This window comes from Leuciscus leuciscus (assembly GCF_965113295.1).
Source record: "Leuciscus leuciscus genome assembly, chromosome: 19".
NCBI lineage: Eukaryota > Metazoa > Chordata > Actinopteri > Cypriniformes > Leuciscidae > Leuciscus > Leuciscus leuciscus.
This window is the reverse complement of record NC_138743.1, coordinates 15,532,894-15,556,173: the sequence shown is the minus strand read 5'-3', so window position 1 is coordinate 15,556,173 and position 23,280 is coordinate 15,532,894. Positions and strand designations below refer to the sequence as shown.

Here is a 23,280-nt window from a genome sequence, read left to right as displayed (position 1 = left end):
GATGAACAGAGGAGTGACGTGGGCCCTCTTGGGCTCGTTGAAGACAAGACGAGCTGCAAGCGGTGAGAGGTTAGCCAGTGCAGAGAGATGAACAGAGGAGTGACGTGGGCCCTCTTGGGCTCGTTGAAGACAAGACGAGCTGCAAGTGGCGAGAGGTTCGCCAGTGCAGAGAGATGAACAGAGGAGTGACATGGGCCCTCTTGGGCTCGTTGAAGACAAGACGAGCTGCAAACGGCGAGAGGTTAGCCAGTGCAGAGAGATGAACAGAGGAGTGACGTGGGCCCTCTTGGGCTCGTTGAAGACAAGACGAGCTGCAAACGGAGAGAGGTTAGCCAGTGCAGAGAGATGAACAGAGGAGTGACGTGGGCCCTTTTGGGCTCGTTGAAGACAAGACGAGCTGCAGCGTTCTGAATCATCTGTAGAGGTTTAGTTGCACATGATGGAAGTCCAGCCAGAAGAGCATTGCAGTAGTCAAGCCTAGAGATGACCAGGGCCTGGACGAGAAGTTGTGTTGCATGCTCGGTTAGGAAAGGCCTGATCTTCCTGATGTTGTGCAGTGCAAACCTGCATGATCGAGCTGTCTTTGAAATGTGGTCTGTGAAGAATGATTGTCTCTGCACGTCTTATAATACGTTTATTATGGTTCTATTTTAAGAATATATTAATTGTTTTTATGTGGCTCATTTTAGGGCATAACCACTAAACTGTTATAAAGCATTAGCCATACGTTTTCTATTAAAAATTGTCGTATTTCTTTTTTTATAAATATATTAGTGGCTCAGTTTGGGGCGTAAAGTGTTCAGTGCAGTACAAAGTACTTTGCAAAGAGGCAGTTTGTATGTTAATAGAATGGATCTTTTAAAGTTTCAGTAAATTAAATTACATTAGAAACTTTGTTATTTTTGTTTTGCAAATTATTTCTCAAAACTACATTTTTGGAATGAGGAAAATACTGTCAGTATATAAACTGGATGAATGTTAATAAATATTTCTAAAGCAAGTGGAACTCCTTTTGAACTCAATTTGAATCAGAAATCCTCCCATGAAAGCCTTTCTTTTTGCAGTTTTAATTTCTTGCAACTTCCCTTTCCTTCTGATGCTCTACATTGTATCTTGAGTTATTAATCTTTAGAAAATTGCCACTGTGCATCAGACCACCATATACATCTTTTAATTCTTTCTTTCCATTGTCATTAAAGAAATCTATATTGCTGCAAAAAAATTATTCCTTCTAATATTTTATTATATTTTACTTCAACACTTCCTTCCAAATTTATATTATTGACTTTTTCTTCACACAACATATAAAATCACATTTTGCACACCAATTAACGTATTATTATTTTATTTTATTTATCTGACACAAGTTATGTTATAGACCATAGACCGTAGAATAGTATTATTATGAGAACCCGAAACAGCAAACAGGACTTCTACGAATTGAACCATGCAGTTTGTAAACTGTGTCTGGGAAAAATCAAGTACTCTGGTAATGCCACGAATTTGAGGAAACATTTTGCAGGACACCATTCAGACACTCAGTTAAGCGAACAGCAAGCTAAACGAGTCGACCCCTCACAACTCACCCTTGCTCAAGTTCAAACGCACAAATTACCAACGACTTCAACTCGTGCAACCAAAATAACCCAGTCAGTAGTTTATTTCATTTGTAAAGACATGCGTCCGCTCAGTGTGGTTGAAAACGAAGGTTTCCGTTATATGGTGCAAACAATGGAGCCTCATTACACTATACCGTCCTGGCAACACATGGAGGTGCCAGAACTGCAACTGATAGAATGCACTGTAACACGATACTACGATATTTCTTCAAAAGCAGATCAGGGAGACATTTTAATCGTCCACGATCAAAAATTTTGATATCCCACACCCCTACGCGCAGCACAAAACTTCTCACTGTCACGTACCGGATGAATATGAGACGAGGATTCAAATGCAGAGGAATTTATTGATGACATGCAGACAGGGTAACAAACTAAACCGTGACCGGAACAGGGACCACCGGAACAGGCATGGAGGAAGTCTTCCTTCTCCTCCTCCGTTTCGGGACCACCGGAACTGGGTCCACCGGACTCGGGGCCACTGGAACTGGGACCACCAGACTCGGGACCACCGGAACTGGAACCACCGGACTCGGGATCACCGGAACTGGGACCACCGGATCAGTCACGGAGGGGTTCTTCCTTCCTCTCCTCCGTTTCGGGACCAGCGGTGAAGGCTTGCCTTTCTGCTGACCGTCATCTGCCATGGTCCTCTCCTCCTCCTCCATAGTCCTTTGAGCACATTTGGCGAAATATTCAAACAAGGAAATTGAAGATCCCTTATCCTTGCCAGAAAAAATTTCATTCCGCTGAATCCACATATTTGGCTGGTTCGTTCTGTCACGTACCGGATGAATATGAGACGAGGATTCAAATGCAGAGGAATTTATTGATGACATGCAGACAGGGTAACAAACTCAAAAACACAGAGCTCCAGGAACACGCAACAAGGACAACGAACCAGCACAAGACTACAAACACAAGGAGGCTAAATAGGGGAACAAACAAAGGAGGGTAACGAGACAAACAGGTGGGAAATTAACCAATAATCAGATAACAAGATGGGAGGGGCTAGACAATAGACACGAGCACATGGCCCAAAATAACAAAACACCCATGTGCATAACAAGACACGACAGGCATGTGACACTCACACAGCGTGCACTGCGTGAGTTCACTAATAATGCAGCACTGGTCCAATCGGGACACTGGCAGTTCATTTAACTGTCCGAAACGTCTTTCAAGCTGAAAGGCGCACCTGCATCTGCCATGTTCAGCACTGAATGAATGACAGGATCTCGCCTGTAACAACGCGCCAGGTAAACAAGAGGATGACATCTAGTGAAGAAGACTATAGTGAAGAAGACTAGTAATAAGATTAATGATATCGAATCAACCACATTTTAAAAAACAATTAATCGAAAAAAAATGTTTTGCCCATCCCTACTTCGTGTGTGTGGCTAAACGATCAGATACACAAAAATATTAGTTATAATGACCAGCTTGGAGAGTATTCACTTAAACACAGTTTATGTCTTAAGTTTAAGCTTGTTGAATAATATGTCAAATGAAATGCAATGGTCAGGATTATTGAGGGTCTTTTTCTATGACAGCAGACACATGAGATAATGGCTGAAGTGAGTCAGTGAAGGAGAAGATCAAGATCTGGAGGAGGACATACAGTTTACACTTCAGGAGAAAGACAGAGATGAGCTCCAGGGCAGATTCAGCAATCATTATAAAGGTGAGTTCAGTGTTTCCATGCTTAAGTGATACTGTTTAATAAAGCAGGTACATTATGTGTTATTTACAGTGATGATTTTACTTGTTTTATTATTAAAAGGTAATATTAAAGGTTAAAAATGACCCAGAGTAATAGACCTGCCCGATATAGCAAAAAACTGATATTGCAATATTTAATTTTTTCTGCAATATATAATGTAATATGAAAAACTATTTCACCAAATGACTTGAATAGCTCTATTTGGAAGTAATTAATCATTCTAGAATGATTAGTGTGATTTTGTAGGGGTTTGCATCTGCATAGAAAATAATAAATTGCAAGCATAGGTAAAAATGTTTTAACAAAGATGTGAAATAAACATTTCCTCATATATTCCAGGTAAGTCTTATTTAGGTACAGAAATTAAGTAATCAACTGTAAATTAACATGGCATAGTCTTTACATAGCCTGGCTTCATAGAGGCCTGTACGGCAATGTCACTACCACAGATAGGTATGAATGATAAAACAATATGTTCATGGCTTTAATGCATCACATAACATGCGTGTTCATTACAGTGTGTCAGGTTGTGCGTAGCTTTACACCTGTTTTATGAGGACATCATAAGAACATGTTCCTGATGTTTAACTTGACTGGAGAATCTCAGTGTGTTGTGTAAATTTGACAGAATCCTGGTCTATGGCTAATACCAGTATTGAAAACTATTTGTGCTTGTTAGATTAAATGTAATCATTGAAGAAGTTGGTAAAAATAGTTGAAATTGGCAAGTAATACTAAAATTAGTATTTATTTGTCTTTTTTATATATTTTTTTATTTGCTCTTCTTTTTTTTCAGATGATAACTTAGAAGAATCAGATGAAACCTGAACAAGATACAGCAACTCTAAAGGTATCCAAGAAGTTAATGTAATAACTGAGTTATTCCTTAAAGAAACGACCAGTGTTCCTCAGAAACAGATTATTTGCCACAGTTATCAGTTACTGAATTATGATTGTGTGTGTAAGAAGTGAGTCACGATCACTTACTGTACATCTAGCACAGGCGCAATGTCTCATATCACTCTCATACATACACAGGGCCGTCCAAATATATCTAGTTACCAGTGTCCCAGTAAAACTAGTGTCCTCATAGACCAGGATTCTGTTAAACTTACACAACACACTGAGTCAAAGTCAAACATCAGGATCATGTTCTTATGATGTCCTTATAAAACTGTGTCCTCATAGACCAGGATTCTGTCAAACTTACACAACACACTGAGATTCCTCTGTCAAGTTAAACATCAGGAACATGTTCTTATGATGTCCTCATAAAACAGGTGTAAAGCTACACACAACCTGACACACTGTAATGAAAACACATGTAATGTGATGCATAAAAGGCATGAACATTACCTTGTGGTAACATTCAAATATTGATTTGAAAACTTCAACTTTTTTGTAATCTTGTATATTTAAAATCAATATTTCATGTGCAAATATTTATTGATAGGTAGCTGTGTATTGGGACCCTGATGATCCTTTCCATGTTTATAAATGTATTAATTGTATTAATTACTGACTGTACATTATCCCTTATATATTCCATTTATAAATTTTTATTTAAACTCTTAGGTGAAGTGTTTCTGCATGTAATACTTCATTTCATATTCTCAGATGAGCCATAAGAGCCAGTGGTCATCAGGCACTGATGGTTGTGCTGCTCTTACTGTGGGACTAGACAAGGTAAGTGAGAGTTGTGCTGGAAGAGAACAAGCAAATGAAGCAGAGACATCTGTGAGATCTAGTGTTCACACATTTACACCACTGTTTCATGTTTAATGTTATGTTTTGTAGACTCTCAGTGAGGTTGAACCCTCCACTCTCGAAATGAACTCTGTCCCAGTCAGAAGTCAGAGATGTGCAGAAGGTATTGTTTTGTTTTTTGTTTTTGGAAATCAAATTAGGGATACACTGATATGAACATTTGGGCCGATTTCAATAACTGATCATTTATTTATATTCGAAAGCCGATATCTGATATATTAGCCGATGAATCTAAATCCAAAATTTGATATACTTTGAAAGCCTGATTACAAAAACGAAACGCTCATCATTTAAAGCCAATGTCCCAAATACTTCAACATAAATCAAACATATACAGTACAGTGGCCTAGTTTGAACCAGTGTAAGATTTCTTAACTTTTAAAATAAATTTTACATTCATATTTCCAACTTTCTTTATAAAAAAAAATGGCAACACTTTACAATAAGGTTTCATCTTGTTAGTATTAGTTAACATGAACTAACAATGAATGAACAATACTTCTACAGGATTTATTAATCTTACTTAACGTTAATCTCAACATTTTCCAAGACATTTTAGGACCCAGTGTTGTATCTTAATTTAGTGCACTGTGAACTAACATGAACTCACATATTTTATTCAATCACATTAACATAAGTTTTTCTCTCTGTTAGTTCATGTTAGTTAATGCAATAACATATGTATTGTGAAGTTTTACCAAAACATCCATTGCCTTACAAATAATAATATTAAATTAAATTAAATTAAAATGCAAACAAGTTATGACATTATTACTTTACTACATTACTTAGGCTACATATAAAGAATCAAAATGCATATGCCGTGGATAAATAAAATGAAATAGCCTCCGCACGGACAATAAGGGATTGGGAATGATTTTACTCAAACCATATTGTTGATAAATGATACAAGAACAATAAAAGTACTAGTTATGAATAATAACACATCAGTGTTTTTGAAAACATATTGAACTCTTTAATATTGCAGTAATATTAAACATTTTAATACTACAGTAATATTAAACATATTTCTGTTTCAAATAACGTTGTGTTTGAGCTGCGTGCGCTAAAGCTAAAGAGCTGAAGGAACACCCCTAAACCTATATATGATAAATTAGATATTTATACAAAATAAACACAATATTACAACTTATACTTGCACAAAATCATGCACAGATTAATTTGAGCTATTATTAATAGTAATCAACTATTACATAGTGAAACTCCTGTTGTGGATGCGCTCCTCCCAGGACAACACGCTGAAACACAGCAACTAAACCCAAAGAATTCACAACGTTTTTAATGCAATATTTTGCTCATTATAATGTATGTATAAATGGCAGTCCCAATCATAGTTATTAACGTTCTGCATTGAAGCTAATGATCATCACATATTGTGACTTTTAATTCGAAATCAAAGCTACAGCTAACACTGTCTGTAAAAGACAGACTTACAATCAGTTAAATGTACTGTTATGTTGATGAAATATTGAAAAAAAATCTACTTTAGAAAACATGGGTGGTGATGAAGTAAAAAGATCCAGCACATTTAGATGGTACAACCTTTTGAACTGACTGTATGCATATTCCACACAGCCTCATTTTTGATTCACTTGGAATTAAATATGGTATCTACCCAGACTAAAGTTGCTTGACACATGCTGAAAGGTTCCATACAAACTGTTAAGATCTCACTGAAATGACTAGATATCTTTGAGATCTTTAAAAAAAAAATGCAGCTCTTATGTGGTAGCCAAAGTAGGAGAAACGTCACAACATTTATAGCTACCAACTGGAATATATTCTGTATAAGTTTCTTTTTTCTGTAGAACATAAAAGAAGATATTTTGAAGAGTATTTTTTTTTGTTTTTTGTTTTTTTTCATACAATTGAAGCTCATTTATGTTTTGTATCAGAGAAGTTTGGATCAGAGAAGAGGCATGGAAGAAGATTAATTTATCTACAAAAGATTCTCTCTATGTTAAAGAGATGGCTGTGGCACTGTGGGGGACAAACACTTTTAAAGAGCAGAAGTGTGTCAGGAAAGGAGTGTCCAACGAATAAACACTCTCCAAAGCCTCCCCTGACACCCTCCAAGCTGCAAGTTTTGAGAGGTAATCTGTTATTTCATTCATTCATTCATTCATTCATATAGCCTACTTTATGTAGCCGTATCCAATTTAGTAAAAGGGTTTTACATTGGTTGATTACCTTTCTAAGTTTTACTAGTTGAAAAGTGACACATTAATAATCTAAATTATTTATCTTTCAAGTCTGCTTCAGTGACTGGCTCAAACAAAAAGAACCCGAAAAAGGAGAGCGAGAAGCGGGAGAAGCAAGTGGGGAATTACATATCCCCAAAAATACAAGATGTCATAAAAAAAAAGAAAAGAAAAATGTAATGTAAAATGTATCTCTATAATTCTGTTATTGTTCTCCTTTAGTTACTATTATAGTTTTTTGCATTTTAATCATTTCAATTAATAATTTTGTACATTACTGTTAGCATATCAATGGGCTGTTTTAAGGGGCTGCAATATCAAATAAAAGGAATTTGTTTGAATGGTTGCCTGTGCTCCTGAAGATTATTTTAAGTATACCTGGAATTGTTTACATTATTTGTCACAACACCCAGTGGCAGGAAAAATAGAGAAGACATAGAGTCAGCCAGCCTGACCAGCTAAGACCAACAATGACCAGCTAAGACCAGCTAAGCCCAACAATGACCAGCTAAGACCAGCTAAGCCCAACAATGACCAGCCTGACCAGCTAAAACAAGCTAAGCCCAACAATGACCAGCTAAGACCAGCCTGACCAGCTAAGACCAGCCAGGCTGACCAGCTAAAACCAGCTAAGCCCAACAATGACCAGCTAAGACCAGCCAGGCTGACCAGCTAAGACCAGCCTGACCAGCTAGAAAAATGTTCAAAACCCCTCTAAAACCAGCCTGATAAACAGGCTATGACCAGGCTGGGAGACCAGCCAAAACCAGCCTGACCATCTTTTTCAGCCTGATTTTTTAGCAGGGGGCCGTGCCTATAACGTTAACGTCAGTCATCTGTCAGTTGCGTCTTCCTTCTCCGTGAAAACAAGTTTGAGTCTTTTCAATATAAAAGTCTTCTCTACCGACTGACTCATTCATACACTGCAAAAAATGCTTTTCTTACTAAGTATTTTTGTCTTGTTTCCAGTCCAAATATCAAAAAATTCTTAAATCAAGATGTATTTACTAGATCTGTAAAATGACATAAGATATTATGTCCTGTTTTAAGGGGGATTTAATCAAAATGAAGTGAGTTTTTGCTTAAAACAAGCAAAATTATCTGCCAGTGGGGTAAGGAAAATAATCTTGTTTCAATGACTGTCTGTCATTTTCATGCTGTATTCTGTACAGGTTTGACTCGTGTACGATCATTTTCATCCAAATACGATAATTTTGAGCTTCTGGTACGATACTTGGAAATTTCCAATCTGGCAACACTGGCACCTGAGGAAGCCGGACGATTCTTCGCCGCCTTCAGCCATCCGTGCCTGCTACGCTATCCGGCGTCATATCCTTTTACTGCTGTGTGTGTGTTCGCCGCTGCGACACATACTCTTTCGCTTCTAAAAGAGAAATTTCCTACGAGGCATTGTTTCAAATGCCTCGCACCACTCCCCGCTCTCTCTCTCCCTCTGTTCGAGCCGCGCAACTGCGCCGTTCACAAGGGATGTCAGAGATGCGGACGATTACGGGGCTTGCTCCCGTAATTTAGGCAAAAAGCATCTTAGGCTTTCGCGCCAGAGACCCGTGTTCGATTTCGGCTCTGGCCAAAAAAAAAAAAAAAAAAAAAAAAAAATGTAATGCTGTTCGCTGCTCCGAGCTCGCGGCCAGCTTCTCACATGCAGAAAGTGAACCCGCCCCTATGATGGTGCTCGAGTAATTATGAGAGTCTAAACATATGAGCCTTCAAAGCATTTTGCCTCACCTAAAAAGACGACTGCAGATGTGTATTTTGCAGCCAACGAGTCAGTTACACAACTCGCTCGCCTGCACACAAACGCCGTTCGCACAGCGACCCAGATAAATCTGAAAAAGAGTATTAATTCTGGTTATTCGGCTCACGCCGACGGTGTTTTGAGTGTAAAAAATGTGCCCACAGCCCAGTGCTCACCCCTACACACAAGCACAATCTCCCCTGTGTCTCTCACAGAGCTCACTCTCACAAAGCGGGCATGCGCCGCTCGAGTGATAAGCGTAGGAATTGTGCCCACGAGTCAGTGCTCACACCTACCCACTGCCCGCTCTGTCACACAGCTGCCGGGGGTTAGATCACATAAAGCTCCCCAACACTGGCCGTGTTATGAATGTAAGCCCTGTGCCCGCCCACGAGCGCTCACACTTACTGATAAACACATTAACACCCACGCCGCTCTCGCGTCACGGGTTTCTCACTGCAAAATGTTCTCCATCCCAAGTGACCGAGTCATTGAGTGCTGTCCAGCCAGTTATCGCTATCAGCGAGCTCCCGTTCCCCAGCATCGACAGCGCGCGCACCGCGCAAATTTCTCTGCTACGAGTTCCCTATCCCGCGCAGTGCAGCGGCCGGGACCCAGAGGCCATTCGACCCCTAGCTATGCATGCGGAAGCGTGGGAAGCTATCCCGGGCGTGTCAGAATGGGTGCTGAACATTGTGAAACGGGGCTATTCGCTGCAGTTCGCTCGCCGTCCCCCGCGCTTTGGAGCACGGACCGAGACGAGAGGGAATACAGAAGCAGCCCATCTGCTTCGTACAGAAATAGCGAAACTATGGTGCAAGGGGGCGATAGAACGAGTGCATCCTTCTCTGACCGAGACGGGCTTTGACAGCCGTTATTTCCTCGTTCCCAAGAAGGACGGAGCCCTCAGACCTATATTAGATCTGAGATATTTGAACAAAGCTCTCATGAGACGGCCGTTCAAAATGCTCACAACCAGACAAATCCTCGCGCAAATTCGCCCGAGGGACTGGTTTATTTCTCTCGATCTGAAAGACGCATACTTTCAGATTCAGATTATACCCCGTCACAGGCCATTCTTGAGATTCGCCTTCGACGGTCAGGTATATCAATACACCGTCCTCGGTTACTAACGTAATCGGTTACTAACGTAACCTCGGTTCTCTCTAGAAGAGGGAACGAGTATTGCGTAACCCGCCATGCTCGCGCCACGAGCTCATTTCGCTTCAGTCGACGAAAACCAGGGTATCAGCCTCCGAGCCTTCCTTTTATACGCTAAGCCACCCCCATTCTGGCGGGCTGTGACGCGTGAGGGCGCGACGTCACGCCAGGCTCACTGGTAGGCTGCTGCAGTTGCCGCGGAGCAGCCAATGAGCGCGCTAGATAGCCCTCTCTAGGTCTGCTAGCTGCTGCACTGCGTTGACAATGAATAAAAATTAAGGATAATTTTTTGGCTTCATATCTCGAGAAAAGATGACTTTACCCGTAGCGTGAGCTAACTTACGCAATACTCGTTCCCTCTTCTAGAGAGAACCGAGGTTACGTTAGTAACCGATTACGTTATTTAATGACTTAAGCTTCCTCAGTTCACCCTGTGTTTCCCACTTCTCTGTCAGCAACTTCCTTAAGAAATGTTGAAATCGTAGAGCTTCCCCTCTGTTGTAGAGGGGTTATTTTGTCGCTGCTAAAATAACATAACATGTATCAATATTTCTTTACCGTGAAAGATCTAAACTAGTTTCAGACAATTTTAGCTCAGTGTAAGTGACGTCATCGATTAACAGCACATAGCTGCTACATTTATGTTATATCAGTTTGTTAAATAAATTAGTCAACTTCCAATCACACATTCAACTGCCAGCAAAACCTTTACAAAGCTATCATAACCTCTTAACTACACAAAGATGTGATTATAAGCCCAAACTTTTGTAAACAAGAGCTTAGGTTAGCCTCCCCAGTCAGCAAATTTCCTTTGGCAAAGATGTGGGCCAGATAAACAGCTGAGCTGTGGCCCAGATTAGTTTGTGTTGGCCGGCCCAGATATGGCCCACATCTCCTTTGCCAGAACTGAACCAAAGGACTGCCATAACTCCACCAAGCATGAGCCAAATACTACAATTTCATGTGGCCCATATGTGAGCCTGGTATGCAACTTTAGTATGGTTGAGTTCTGTTAAAATCTAATGTCCCTTATGTGGCCCACATGCAGCTGACAGTATTTAAAGTCTTATTAACTCACAGGTAAATTAAACACTCAACAACAAATGTACTCAAAACTATTTATTTTGACAAGCATTTAAATAATTACAGTTAAAGTGTTGTACTTAATTACAGTAGTATTCAGTTGAAAACATTTCATAAAAATAAATATTACAGCAACAGAGTTGAATTTAATAATTACAGTGGTATTCAGTTGAAAACATTTAAGAATACATAGAATTACAGCTACGCAGTTGTACTTATTTTAAGTAGAATTCAGTTGAAAACATTTAAGAATACAAATTAATAATATAAATAGCATTCAAAGTAATTTTTTTACACCAAAGTTCAAAACACTCGATCAAAGCGTGTATAATGTTATGTTTAATTAGTCTAATGAGAGTAATACAAATAAATCACAGTAACTTGGTAAAGAGAACTTTAAAGAGAAATTGAGAAAGTCAAAGCAAACTTGAAAGGTAAAGAGTTGAGAAGTGTGTTGATGTGCAGAGAAGTCTCCAATGAGGGTCGGCAATGTGTTGACCTTTTCCAGTAAGGGGATTCTGCCTGACTGCAACTGCAATAAAGAAGAATTTAAATAATGTTAGCAGCAATACAACCTGGAAGCTAGAGCTGCAGGATAATGAAAAAAAAAAAAATCATTAATGTAAATTTCCTTTAATATTTTAATTGCAATTATTAACAAATTAAACACCTCTGAATTACCACTGTATGAAAGTTTTTTTCCAGTAATTTTTCAAAAGGAATTGCAAATTGTATTTTTCAATATGTGGGCCAGAATTATGCCATAATTCCTTATGACAAATTATTTAGATTTTTAGAATAATTTTGCACCAACCGGTTAAAATGTACAGCACTGCATGTTGCAGCGTTTATACGCCCACATATAAATCTAATTAATTATTATTCATAACGAATTATGATCAATAATTAATAATTCAATTATTTTTAATTATCTTCAGAATTTACCGTAGCAGATGGTGTTATATGATCATTTTATCAGTTCATCCAATGAACAGAAAGCATAAACAAGTATTAACTCTAGGAAATATAATATCTTCCTGGCCAAGAAAGAATTAATCCCCAGCTAACAATAAATTAAGAAATAATCACGGGTAAAAGCATCGGTAACTTGACAATAACATGTATAAGCAGATTAACACAAGTAATCTCTCCGTTAAAATACGAACAATACTTTATTGATTATATACTAACACATAAAAACTAATATCTAACACAAACACACACACACATCCATACGAGTTGCAGAAGGAAAAAGAGTAAGGAAAGATTAAGCTCTCTCTAGTGGACGGCGCGAAAGACAAAGGCTATCTCTGCATGCCTCCGGTCGAGGAACCCGTAGCCGCGCACCTCTGCCCGCCTTCCGCCGGATGGCAGTCTCATCCTTCACTGCCTTCCAAAGCCTGCAGGACTACTTCGGCTTTGATCGGTCGTGCCTACACCGCCGCCGGTCAAGCCGCGTCTGCACTTCATACGATGGCCGTGCTTCAGGTGTATCAGGCCGACCTTCTCCGTAAAATGGACGAGGCGGGCCCGAACCCTGAGAATTTCTCTGACCTCAGGAGCGCGACCGACTTAGCGCTACGAGCCACCAAGTCCGCTGCTCAGGCCATCGGGAGGAATATGGCGTCTCTCACTGTCACTGAGAGGCACTTGTGGTTGACACTGTCCGACATGAAGGAGTCCGACAGAGCCACTTTCCGCGACGCGCCCGTGGCGCCATCCGGTCTCTTCGGCTCGGCTGTCAAGGGGTTTTCGGAGCGGTACTCCGAGGTACAGAAAACCTCCCAGGCTATGCGGCATTTCTTGCCGAAGCGCTCCAGTTCGCTATGGGCCGCTCTAAGCAGCCGTCCAATCGGAAGTCAGCGCCACAGCCTCCCCCGCCGTCAGCCTCACAGCGCCGTCAGCCGAGGGACTCCCAGCAGCGCTCACGCTCTTCCAGCCGCCACAGACCGCCTCCCCCTCGGGGACCCCGGTCCAAGATTGTGCTGAAGGCAGAGCCCTCAAAGTCTTCCTGACCGTGCTAGGAAGACGAAGATGGTCGAGTCCCGCTGCGGCCGGACCGCCATCGAAATCAGCGCGCCTCGCTGTCCCTCAGCAGAGGTGACTGGAGATGTGTATTTCACAGCCAACGAGCCCGTTACACAACACGCTCGCCTGTACCCAAAGGCCGTTTTTACGGCCGCCCAAATATATCACAGAAAGAGCATTCTGTCTGTTTATCCGGCTCACGCCGATGGTGTTATAAATGCAGGTCATGTGCCCACTCCACAGTGTTCGCGCCTACATACAAACACGGCCGGTTCAGTGATTCACACTCATTCACGGCCCATATCCATAAACTCGGCTCACGCCGTGTGTGTTTCAAATGTGGAAGAGGTGCCCGCTGTACAGCGCTCATCCCTTCACACAAACACGGGCTGCTCTGTGATAAGCACTCATTCAGAGCCCCCGTCAATAAACACAAAACGTGTCCCGTGTGTAAATCACCCTCTACCAGACACGAGCTGTGTTATGTGTGTGCGAAGCGCGCGCGCCTCCATGAGCGCGCGCTCTCTCTCAGGCGCTGTGAGATATGTGCCACACACACACAGCGACAACAGCCCGCGCGTTATTCTCCCTCTAGCCTTTCACATAAAGGCATGGAGGGAGCTGCCGGGCGTGTCAGAATGGGTACTGAACACGGTAGAACAAGGCTATTCACTACAGTTCGCTCGCAGACCCCCTCGCTTCCGAGCCAGGGTCGAAACCACGGTGAACAGCGAAGTAGCACACCTACTTCGCGCCGAAATTGCGAAACTGTTAGAGAAACGAGCCGTAGAAACCGTCCCTCACACACTGAGCGAGTCAGGTTTTTACAGCAGATATTTCCTCGTTCCAAAGAAGGATGGCGGTCTCAGACCCATCCTAGATCTCAGACGGCTGAACAAAGCCCTTATGCAGAGATCGTTCAAAATGCTCACGACCAGTCAGATTCTCGCGCAAATTCCCCCGAGGGACTGGTTTATCTCTGTGGATCTGAAAGACGCATATTTTCAGATCCAGATAGCGCCCCATCACAGGCCTTTCTTGCGATTCGCCTTCGAGGGTCTGAGCTATCAGTATACCGTCCTGCCGTTCGGTCTGTCCTTAGCACCCCGTACACGAAGTGCATGGATGCAGCGCTCGCTCCCCTGAGACAACGGGGAATGCGAATACTGAACTATCTGGACGACTGGCTTATTCTAGCCCAGTCAGAGTTAATAGCGCACAGGGCTCTATTACTCGACCATTTACGGGATTTGGGTCTCCAAATCAACTGGACCAAGAGTTTACTGTCTCCCAGCCATAGAATCTCTTTTCTGGGAACAGACTTAGACTCTGTGTCAATGACAGCGCGGCTGACGTCACAGCGCGCGCTGCAGATTCAGCGCTCAGCTGTAGCTTTCAGGGCCGGCAGCATTTTTCCTCTCAAACGTTTTCAGAGGATACTGGGTCTTATGGCTTCGGCCTCGGCAGTGCTTCAACTGGGCTTGCTTTTCATGCGCCCGTTGCAGCACTGGCTGAAAACGCGGGTCCCGTTGCGAGCATGGTCCGCTGGCCGCGTTCGCCTCAGGGTAACTCAGAACTGTGTCACAGCACTGAATCCCTGGAAGGCGGCAGACTGGTATCAGTCAGGAGTGGATCTGGGCATGACTTCGAGACGAAAAGTAATCTCGACAGACGCATCCAACTCAGGTTGGGGCGCCCTCTACGAGGGCAGATCAGTATTTGGTCTGTGGGCAGCCTCAGAAAGGCGCCTACACATAAACTGTCTGGAGATGAAAGCGGTCGAAAATGCCTTGAGATACTTTCTCCCCCTCCTCAAAGGCCACAACGTTTTAGTCCGCACGGACAACATGTCAGTGGTATCATACATCAACCGCCAGGGCGGTCTCAGGTCACGGAGCCTTCACAAGCTGGCGGAACGCCTCCTCTTGTGGGCCCATCACAACCTGCGCTCACTGAGAGCATCGCATGTCCCGGGCTGCCAAAATGTGGGACCAGACATGCTGTCCAGGGACAACGTTCCCCCCGGGGAATGGTCCCTGCACCCTCAGATAGCCCAGTTACTATGGGACATCTTCGGCAGAGCGGATGTCGACCTCTTTGCGTCGACGGAGAACGCGCACTGCCCAATATTCTTCACGAAACAGAGAGATGCGCTGGCCCACGACTGGCCCAGCCGTCCGCTCTATGCATTTCCCCCGATCGCGATGTTACCACAGGTAATCAAGCGCATCAGGGAGAGCAAATGCTCTGTGCTCCTCGTTGCGCCGCTCTGGAGGAATCAAGTGTGGTTCTCAGAGCTGATGCAACTGACGAGCACGACCCCCGTGGCCGATTCCGGTGAGGAAAGATCTCCTCTCCCAGGCCAGGGGCGCGATCTGGCTCCCGCGCCCCGACTTATGGGCCCTGCATGCATGGGCCATCAACGGGTACCCGCTGACCTCCCAGCGGCAGTGTTGAACACAATTACTCAGGCTAGAGCACCCTCTACGAGAAGGCTCTATGCCTCTAAATGGTCAGTGTTTTCCGGCTGGTGCTCAGCCCGAAACTTAGACCCACAGCGCTGTAGCGTTACAGAGGTTCTCTCCTTTCTGCAAGAGCTTTTGGACGAGGGCAGGTCCCCCTCCACGCTCAAAGTGTATGTGGCGGCCATTGCTGCGTTTACAAAACCCTTGCATGGCCGGTCACTGGGTAGAGATGACTTCATTGTTAGGTTCCTAAGAGGAGCTAGAAGGTTAAATCCTCCCCAGCCCCCTCTGGTTCCAGCCTGGGACCTCTCCTTGGTCCTGGATGCCATGAAGGGCGAACCCTTCGAACCCCTTCAGTCCGTGGATTTGCGGTATCTTTCCCTGAAGACCGCTTTTCTCATGGCTCTCGCTTCAGTTAAGCGAGTGGGTGACCTTCACGCGCTCTCTGTGAGTGCTTCGTGCTTGGAGTTTGGGCCTAATGACTCTAAAGTCATCCTTAAACCGAGGCACGGTTATGTCCCCAAAGTGCTTTCTGAGGGTGAGGACGATGTGAATGTTCTCTGCCCTGTCAGGGCGTTGAGAATATATGTCGAACAGTCTGATGCTTTCAGGCAGTCAGAGCAGCTCTTCGTTTCGTTTGGGGGCCGCGCTAAGGGCTTAGCCACATCGAAACAGAGCCTGTCCAGATGGATAGTTGACGCTATCGCTATGGCTTATAGGTCTAAGAACCTTCATTGCCCTCTGGGCGTCAGAGCGCACTCCACCAGAGGCATGGCCTCGTCATGGGCGTGGTCTCGCGGAGTCTCTCTCCATGATATTTGTATGTCGGCGGGCTGGGCCTCCCCGTCTACATTTATCAGGTTTTATAACCTGGAGGTGCCTGCCCTACAGGCTAAACTGTTGTCAGTCTAACATACTAGCTCTGTTCGCTCTCGCTGCAGATCGACACAGACTGTGTGTGGTTCGTGTTATACACAGGCTCCAGATCGACAGACCAGGTCTTCCTGTCTGTGATCGATTTTCACCTGTCCTTCAGGTTCAGGTGGCTGACAGGCAGTGTTATCATTCTTAGATCAGCCCACGGATGTCCCTGGCTGTTCTACTGTATTAAGCACCCATTCCCACACTCTGGAATGGTTATCACTCCCTGGGCCCCACCCCTAGTCGGCCCAGATATTACCACTTACGTTTGTCCCCGGGCACATGCCCTTGGGAACGTGCATGTGGACCTTCTCTAGCACGCACAGCGTTTTACATTGGGTTCCCGTAGCGTAAGCTAGCTTACGCAACACGAGAGTACTCTCGTAAGAGAACGCTCTCGGTTACTAACGTAACATCGGTTCTCTCTAGATGAGGGAACGAGTGTTGCGTAACCCTGCCGTGCTTGTGCTACTTCTGGTTCGCTTCAGATTGAAAAACCAGAGAACAACCTCACGGGCCTGCTTTTATAGCCTGTAGCCACGCCCATTCTGGCGGGACGTGACACACGGGCGCCCGCGCCCTCATTGGTGCTTCGTCACGAGCAGGCCCTGGATAGGTTGTAGCAGTTGCTGCTGAGCAACCAATAGGTGCGCGAGTCGCTCTGCCTAGGTCTGCTTATGCAGCAATGCGTTTTAAATTAATGCAAAATTAAGGATAATTTTTGGCTTCAGTATTCTCGAGAAAAGGGTTTTTCCCGTAGCGTAAGCTAGCTTACGCAACACTCGTTCCCTCATCTAGAGAGAACCGAGGTTACGTTAGTAACCGAGAGCGTTTTTACTAACACAAAATAAACTCAAGATAATCCGCAATGATGCGAAACAATTTGGAAGCAGAAACACACAAACAATAATGGGCCAAGTACTGAATGCAAGGAGGAACATAAAGTTCGCCCAAAAATGAAAATTCTGTCTGTAATTACCCTCAAGTTTTTCCAACTTCTGGGTTGTACGTCAGAGCGTAGACTCACTATTGGCCGACGCTGGTCATGTGGGATGCTGGCCAATCGTGAGCCTACGTTCTGACGTACAACACAGAAGCACTGTGCTGTTACACTACAGAAGCACTGTGCTGTTACACTACGTGAACTCACTTAGAGGAAAATGAAGAGTTCAATAAAGTCGTTATTTTTGCTTGTTTTGCGCACAAAAAGTATTCTCGACACTTGATAAACTTAAGGTTGAGCCACTGTATTCTTGGACTATTTTAACAATGTCTTTACTAACTTTCTGGGCTGGCAAGTTTCAATAACAGAGAAGCCTATGGAGGAGTGATCCAGCTCTCAGATGTCATCATAAATATCTTAATTTGTGTTCCGAAGATGAACAGAAGTCTTACGGGTTGGAACAACATGAGGGTGAGTAATTACTGACAGTAATTACATTTTTGGGTGAACTAACCCTTTAAATACACAGTGATAATGAACTAAATACAGATAGTTGTAGGCATGCGCTGGTATGAGACTTTGACAGAATGATAATCTTATATTGTGATTACAGCTTTAAAATGTATGATTGAAACGATATGATTCGCAATATATAAAAATAACTTTCTTTAAAAACAAAACATAAAACTTCTAAATAAAAAAAAGCAGTCACTTAAGTGAGCCACGGATGTGATCAGGTAATGACAAAAAAAAGAGTGAAAACGTACTCGGTTACTAACGTAACCTCGGTTCTCTCTAGAAGAGGGAACGAGTACTGCGTAAGATATCTTATGCTAGGGGAAAATCCTTTTTCCGCGAGATATTGAAGCCAAAAATTATCCTTAATTTTGTAATAATGCAAAACGCGTTGCGGCAGCATGCAGACATAGGCGAGGCAGCTCGCGCGCCTATTGGCTGCTCTGCGGCAACTGCAGCAGCCTATCGAGCGAGGCCTGGCGTGACGCCAGACCCAATCAGGGCACTTCGCGCCCGCTGCGTCACGTCCCGCCGAAATGGGCGTGGTCTAGGCCTATAAATACCGCTCGCAGGCAGCTATTATCTGGTTTTTCATCATCGAAGCAACCAGAGCGTGTGCATGCACGGCAAGATACGCAGTACTCGTTCCCTCTTCTAGAGAGAACCGAGGTTACGTTAGTAACCGAGTACGTTCTCTTACGAGAGGTCTCTCGTACTGCGTAAGATATCTTACGCTAGGGGACCCAATGCAAAACGCCGTGCATGCTGAGATCTGACACCAAAGACCCAAGGGCGAAAGCCCGGGGTACATATAGTGCACAATCACTCAGGGAACTCACAGGGAGTCCGGGAAGAGGGAGGGGCGAAGCCGCACTCTTCCACATATGGCAGCGTCGCTGAGACGCGAATTTCATACAGACAGGGCGGGGTACGGCCTGAACTGATGGGGGAATGTGGGTCTTACACAGTCTGCCCAGGCACATCTCGTGCTGCTACTTTTTACTGTCGAACATTGAGCTGTGCTCAGTGGACGCAGCATTCTGAGCTGATAGCATCAGGTCAGATAATACTGGTAAACTTAGACCGACAGCAGCCTGGCCTGCAGGGCGGGAACCTCTAGGTTATAAAACCTTATAAATGTAGACGGGGAGGCCCAGCCTGCCGCCATACAAATATCTTGCAAGGCAATCCCACTTGACCAGGCCCACGAAGAGGCCATGCCTCTCGTGGAGTGCGCTCTGACACCCAACGGGCACTGCATGCCCTTGGAGGCGTATGCCAGCGCTATAGCATCAACTATCCATCTGGACAGGCTCTGTTTCGACGCGGCTAGTCCCTTAGAACGCCCGCGAAATGAAACAAAGAGCTGCTCCGTCTGTCTGAAAACAGACGAGCGAGACACATAAGCTCGTAATGCCCTGACTGGGCAAAGGAGGCTCGCGTCTCTTTCCTCATCAGGGACCGGTAGGGCTGACAGGGAGATAACCTGCGCCCTAAACGGTGTGTTGAGGGATTTTGGAACATAACCGTGCTTAGGTTTGAGTATAACTTTTGAGTCATTAGGCCCAAACTCCATGCACGCCGCACTCACGGAGAGCGCGTGTAGATCCCCTATGCGCTTCACTGAAGCGAGAGCCAGCAAAAACACCGTCTTGAAAGACAGGTGTTTCAAGTCAATTGACTGTAAAGGCTCAAATGGCGCACCTTTGATGGCTTCCAGAACCATAGAAAGGTCCCATACGGGGACTGAGGGAGGTCTGGGAGGATTCAGTCTCTTAGCCCCTCTAAGGAAGCGGATGACTAAATCGTTCCTTCCTATTGACTGACCAAGCGTTGTTCCTGAGAACGCTGCTATAGCCGCCACATAAACTTTGAGCGTGGAGGGGGCCCTGCCCTCATCCAACAGCTCTTGTAGGAAGGAAAACACCTCTGTCACACCACAGTCTGTGGGTGACACACCACGGGCTGTGCACCAGCCCGAAAACACTGACCATTTCGAGGAGTAGAGCCGTCTCGTAGACGGAGCTCTAGCCTGCGTGATCGTGTTTAATACTCCTTTAAGGCCAATTTATACTTCTGCGTCGAGTGTACGCCGTAGTGTACGTCGTAGGGTACGCACGTAGGCGACGCCGTCGTGAGCATTTATACTTCTGCGAATGTCTGTGTTGCTCTGCAGTTACACCGCCGAAACGCTAGTTGGCGCGGGTGGGTTTTAATGTTCCAGTTCCACTGTGTTTACATTCCTCGCGGCTGTTTTGAGTTTAGGATTCTATGAGCAATGGCGACTGAAGGAGTCATACAGATGGCTGTATTTCCGCACTTCTTCAAGCAATCTCTCGGTCACTTGGTTTATTTCCATGGCTCTTCACTGATCTTCGGAATTTAAAAATGGCGGGCGGGCGGTGCAGAGTGCAGAAGATCATTCCGGAAATGGGTAGGAGGAAACGCGATGCTATCCAGCCGACCAATCACAGATCTTGCGGTCCGCGTCGCCGCGACGCGTAGTTAAATTTTTGAGGAGGTGCGCGTCAGGGTACGGCGAAGGGTACGACGCATGGTACACGTCAATGCGTATGCTACGCCGTACCTTCTACGCGCACCCGACGCAGAAGTATAAATTGGCCTTTAAGCCTTGGTTATACTTTCGCCTGGCTCCGCAGCGCGAGTCTCCGCAGACTGCGCGCGCACCTCCGCAAACGGACGAGGCGTTTATACTTGACGCGCTCGCCGTTGTACTATTCTGTGAAACGATAGGGGGCGACTCAAGTAATTATCCTCTAAACCATCAGGAATCAGCGGTGAGAAGAAGAAAGTTACACATGTGACAATGTTTATTTTAGTACACCACCACCAATACCCTTACTGTCTATGCCAATACCACACTACAAAAAGAATTGTGTAAAACCCAGTAAACCCTGAGATTATTACTCGTGACAATAAAACAAAATATATGGATATGAGAATGTGTATACAATATAACTAAATTAACAATCTCTAACATATTTTCTAATTTCACTAAACATTTCATTAAGTTTCGTGAACATTTTTATTAAACATGGACCTTTATGTTCATTAAAAATACTTTTTATTGAATGCTCATTATTTATATGTAAGCAACTCATTTAGACGTGCAAACTGGGTGCCGGTGTGGTGAGAAGTTCGAGCTCGGCCAGATTCGGCTCGAAGTCGTTCATTTTCGGATGCGGCGCTGCGCGCGTTGTTACAAAATCTGCCGTGCACACCGCCAGGCGAAATGGGCTCTTGCGAATGAAGGCGTTTCGTTATTGGCGAAATTTGACCCTTTTGACGTTCCATACGTTTCTGACGCCGCAGGCCATCCATAATGCGCTGTAATTTGCGGCGCTTCTGTCTGACAAAGAAGCGTAAAAAGCGGCGTTTTGGAAAGACATATGTAGTAGATTGTCGATCTGACTGATCGGTTTCTGTTTTTCTAACGTTGTTAGGACTAGTGGTTGGACTTTTATCGTGTCATATTTTTTATTTCTTCATTAGGCGCGCGTATCCCCCTTTTTCCTGTATCGTATGATTTTAGCCTCTGTTTACATTCATGTCTGTGAAATACATTAGATTTACCATTAAACTTACTACCTTCACTAGGGCATTGGTCTGCGTGGGCAGCAGTCTGTGTCGTTTTGCGTGATGGGTTCGAATCCAAGGTCCGCCCGTATTATTTTCTTTCCGTTTCATTTCTTTTGTATTGGTCTGTTGGTGTATGTCTTTTATATTTCGGAAGACTACCCGATAGCTGACAACTGATCGAGTAGCAGGCGGTAGGCTTATACGCAAACGACAGCTTATATAAGGCTTTAGGTGTAGCAACTGTTTTACGCTCATACTTTAAGCTCATTTTAAGCTCAACTGTTTTGTAGCAACGCTTTTTAAGATCATAAAGCTCTGGACTTTTAGCAGTTCCCAGGATAGCTAAGTCCACGAAAGGAGGTAGAGCCTTCCTAAACAATTGAACTATTAAAACAAGAGATGACGCCAGCCCAAGCGAGGACTACCGCTGCTCTTGACCTGTAATATATTTCACATATAAATTATTTATTATCACGCTGCCATAAATGGACATTAATATTGCTAACAGTGAATAATATATTTTGTACTACCTTTAACGGTTCATTCTGATGTCATATAATATAACGATTAGGCTATAAGATTATATAAATATATATATATATTTTTTTTTGGTAGGCCTAACAATAAATTATTCGTTTTCTGTAGAATCAGAATCAGAATTTTTGGCGTTATTTTTAGGGGACCATTGTGGAAATGGGGGCTAGAGATGGAAAATGTAATGGTCATTTTTTGCCAAGACTTTATTCAGTAATTTTACGGAATTTTCCTTTAACCTTAAAACACAACACAATACAATGCCTCAGTAAAAATACATGGGGAAACTGGAAATATCTTCTCGTATTATAGCCTAATAGGCCTATGCCCTATTTTTATGGACTGTAAATAATAAAGAGTTGTGCGATGTCTGTATTTCCATAATGGCTAATGCTACTTATCGCATTAGGTTTTTCTTTTAAATGTCTGTATTTCCATAATGGCTAATGCTACTTATTGCATTAGGTTTTTCATTTAAATGTGTATTTAAAAAAATGATATTGCAATATTTCATTTTTTTCTGCAATATATAATGCAATATCTCAATAAAAACTATTTCACCAAATGACTTAAATAGCTCTATTTGGAAATAATTTATCATTCTAGAATGATTGGTGTGATTTTGTAGGGATTTGCATCTGCATAGAAAATAATAAATTGCAAGCATAGGTAAAAAAATGTAACAAAGATGTGAAATAAACTTTGCCTCATATTCCAGGTAAGTCTAATTTAGGTACAGAAATTGAGTAATCAACTGTAAAATAACACGGCATAGTCTTTACATAGCCTGACTTCACAGAGGCCTATACTGCAATATCACTACCACAGATAGGTATGAATGATGAAACAATATGTTCATGGCTTTAATGCATCACATAATATGGGTGTGTATTATGTCAGGTTGTGTGTGTCTTACACCTGTTTTATGAGGACACAGTTTTT

The 23,280-nt window shown here is 43.5% G+C and overlaps 2 protein-coding genes across 2 annotated transcripts in view; both read left to right on the top strand.

The window, feature by feature from the left end:
* LOC309482892 (uncharacterized protein) overlaps positions 1-14,318 on the top strand; it is a 362,910-nt gene extending 348,592 nt beyond the window's left edge. Inside the window, exon 2 of the mRNA XM_082148483.1 lies at positions 13,034-14,318. Coding sequence (XP_082004609.1) covers positions 13,034-13,346 — 313 coding nt within the window. The 3' untranslated portion in view covers positions 13,347-14,318. The remainder of the gene's footprint in view (positions 1-13,033) is intronic.
* Positions 3,045-8,019, top strand: LOC309482921 (uncharacterized protein). Its single transcript, XM_082148527.1, has 5 exons — positions 3,045-3,303; positions 4,960-5,028; positions 5,140-5,212; positions 7,097-7,223; positions 7,383-8,019. Exons 1-4 carry the CDS (start codon positions 3,268-3,270, stop codon positions 7,171-7,173), a joined length of 255 nt encoding a protein of 84 aa, XP_082004653.1. The 5' UTR covers positions 3,045-3,267; the 3' UTR covers positions 7,174-7,223; positions 7,383-8,019.
* Positions 14,319-23,280: the final 8,962 nt, after the last annotated feature.

Excerpts from the sequence above, each read along its gene's own strand:
- LOC309482921 (XM_082148527.1), top strand. The coding sequence starts at position 3,268 with ATGAGCTCCAGGGCAGATTCAGCAATCATTATAAAG. Across the intron at positions 3,304-4,959 it reads ATTCAGCAATCATTATAAAG|ATGAGCCATAAGAGCCAGTG; the intron begins GTGAGTTCAGTG and ends TCATATTCTCAG. Across the intron at positions 5,029-5,139 it reads TTACTGTGGGACTAGACAAG|ACTCTCAGTGAGGTTGAACC; the intron begins GTAAGTGAGAGT and ends TATGTTTTGTAG.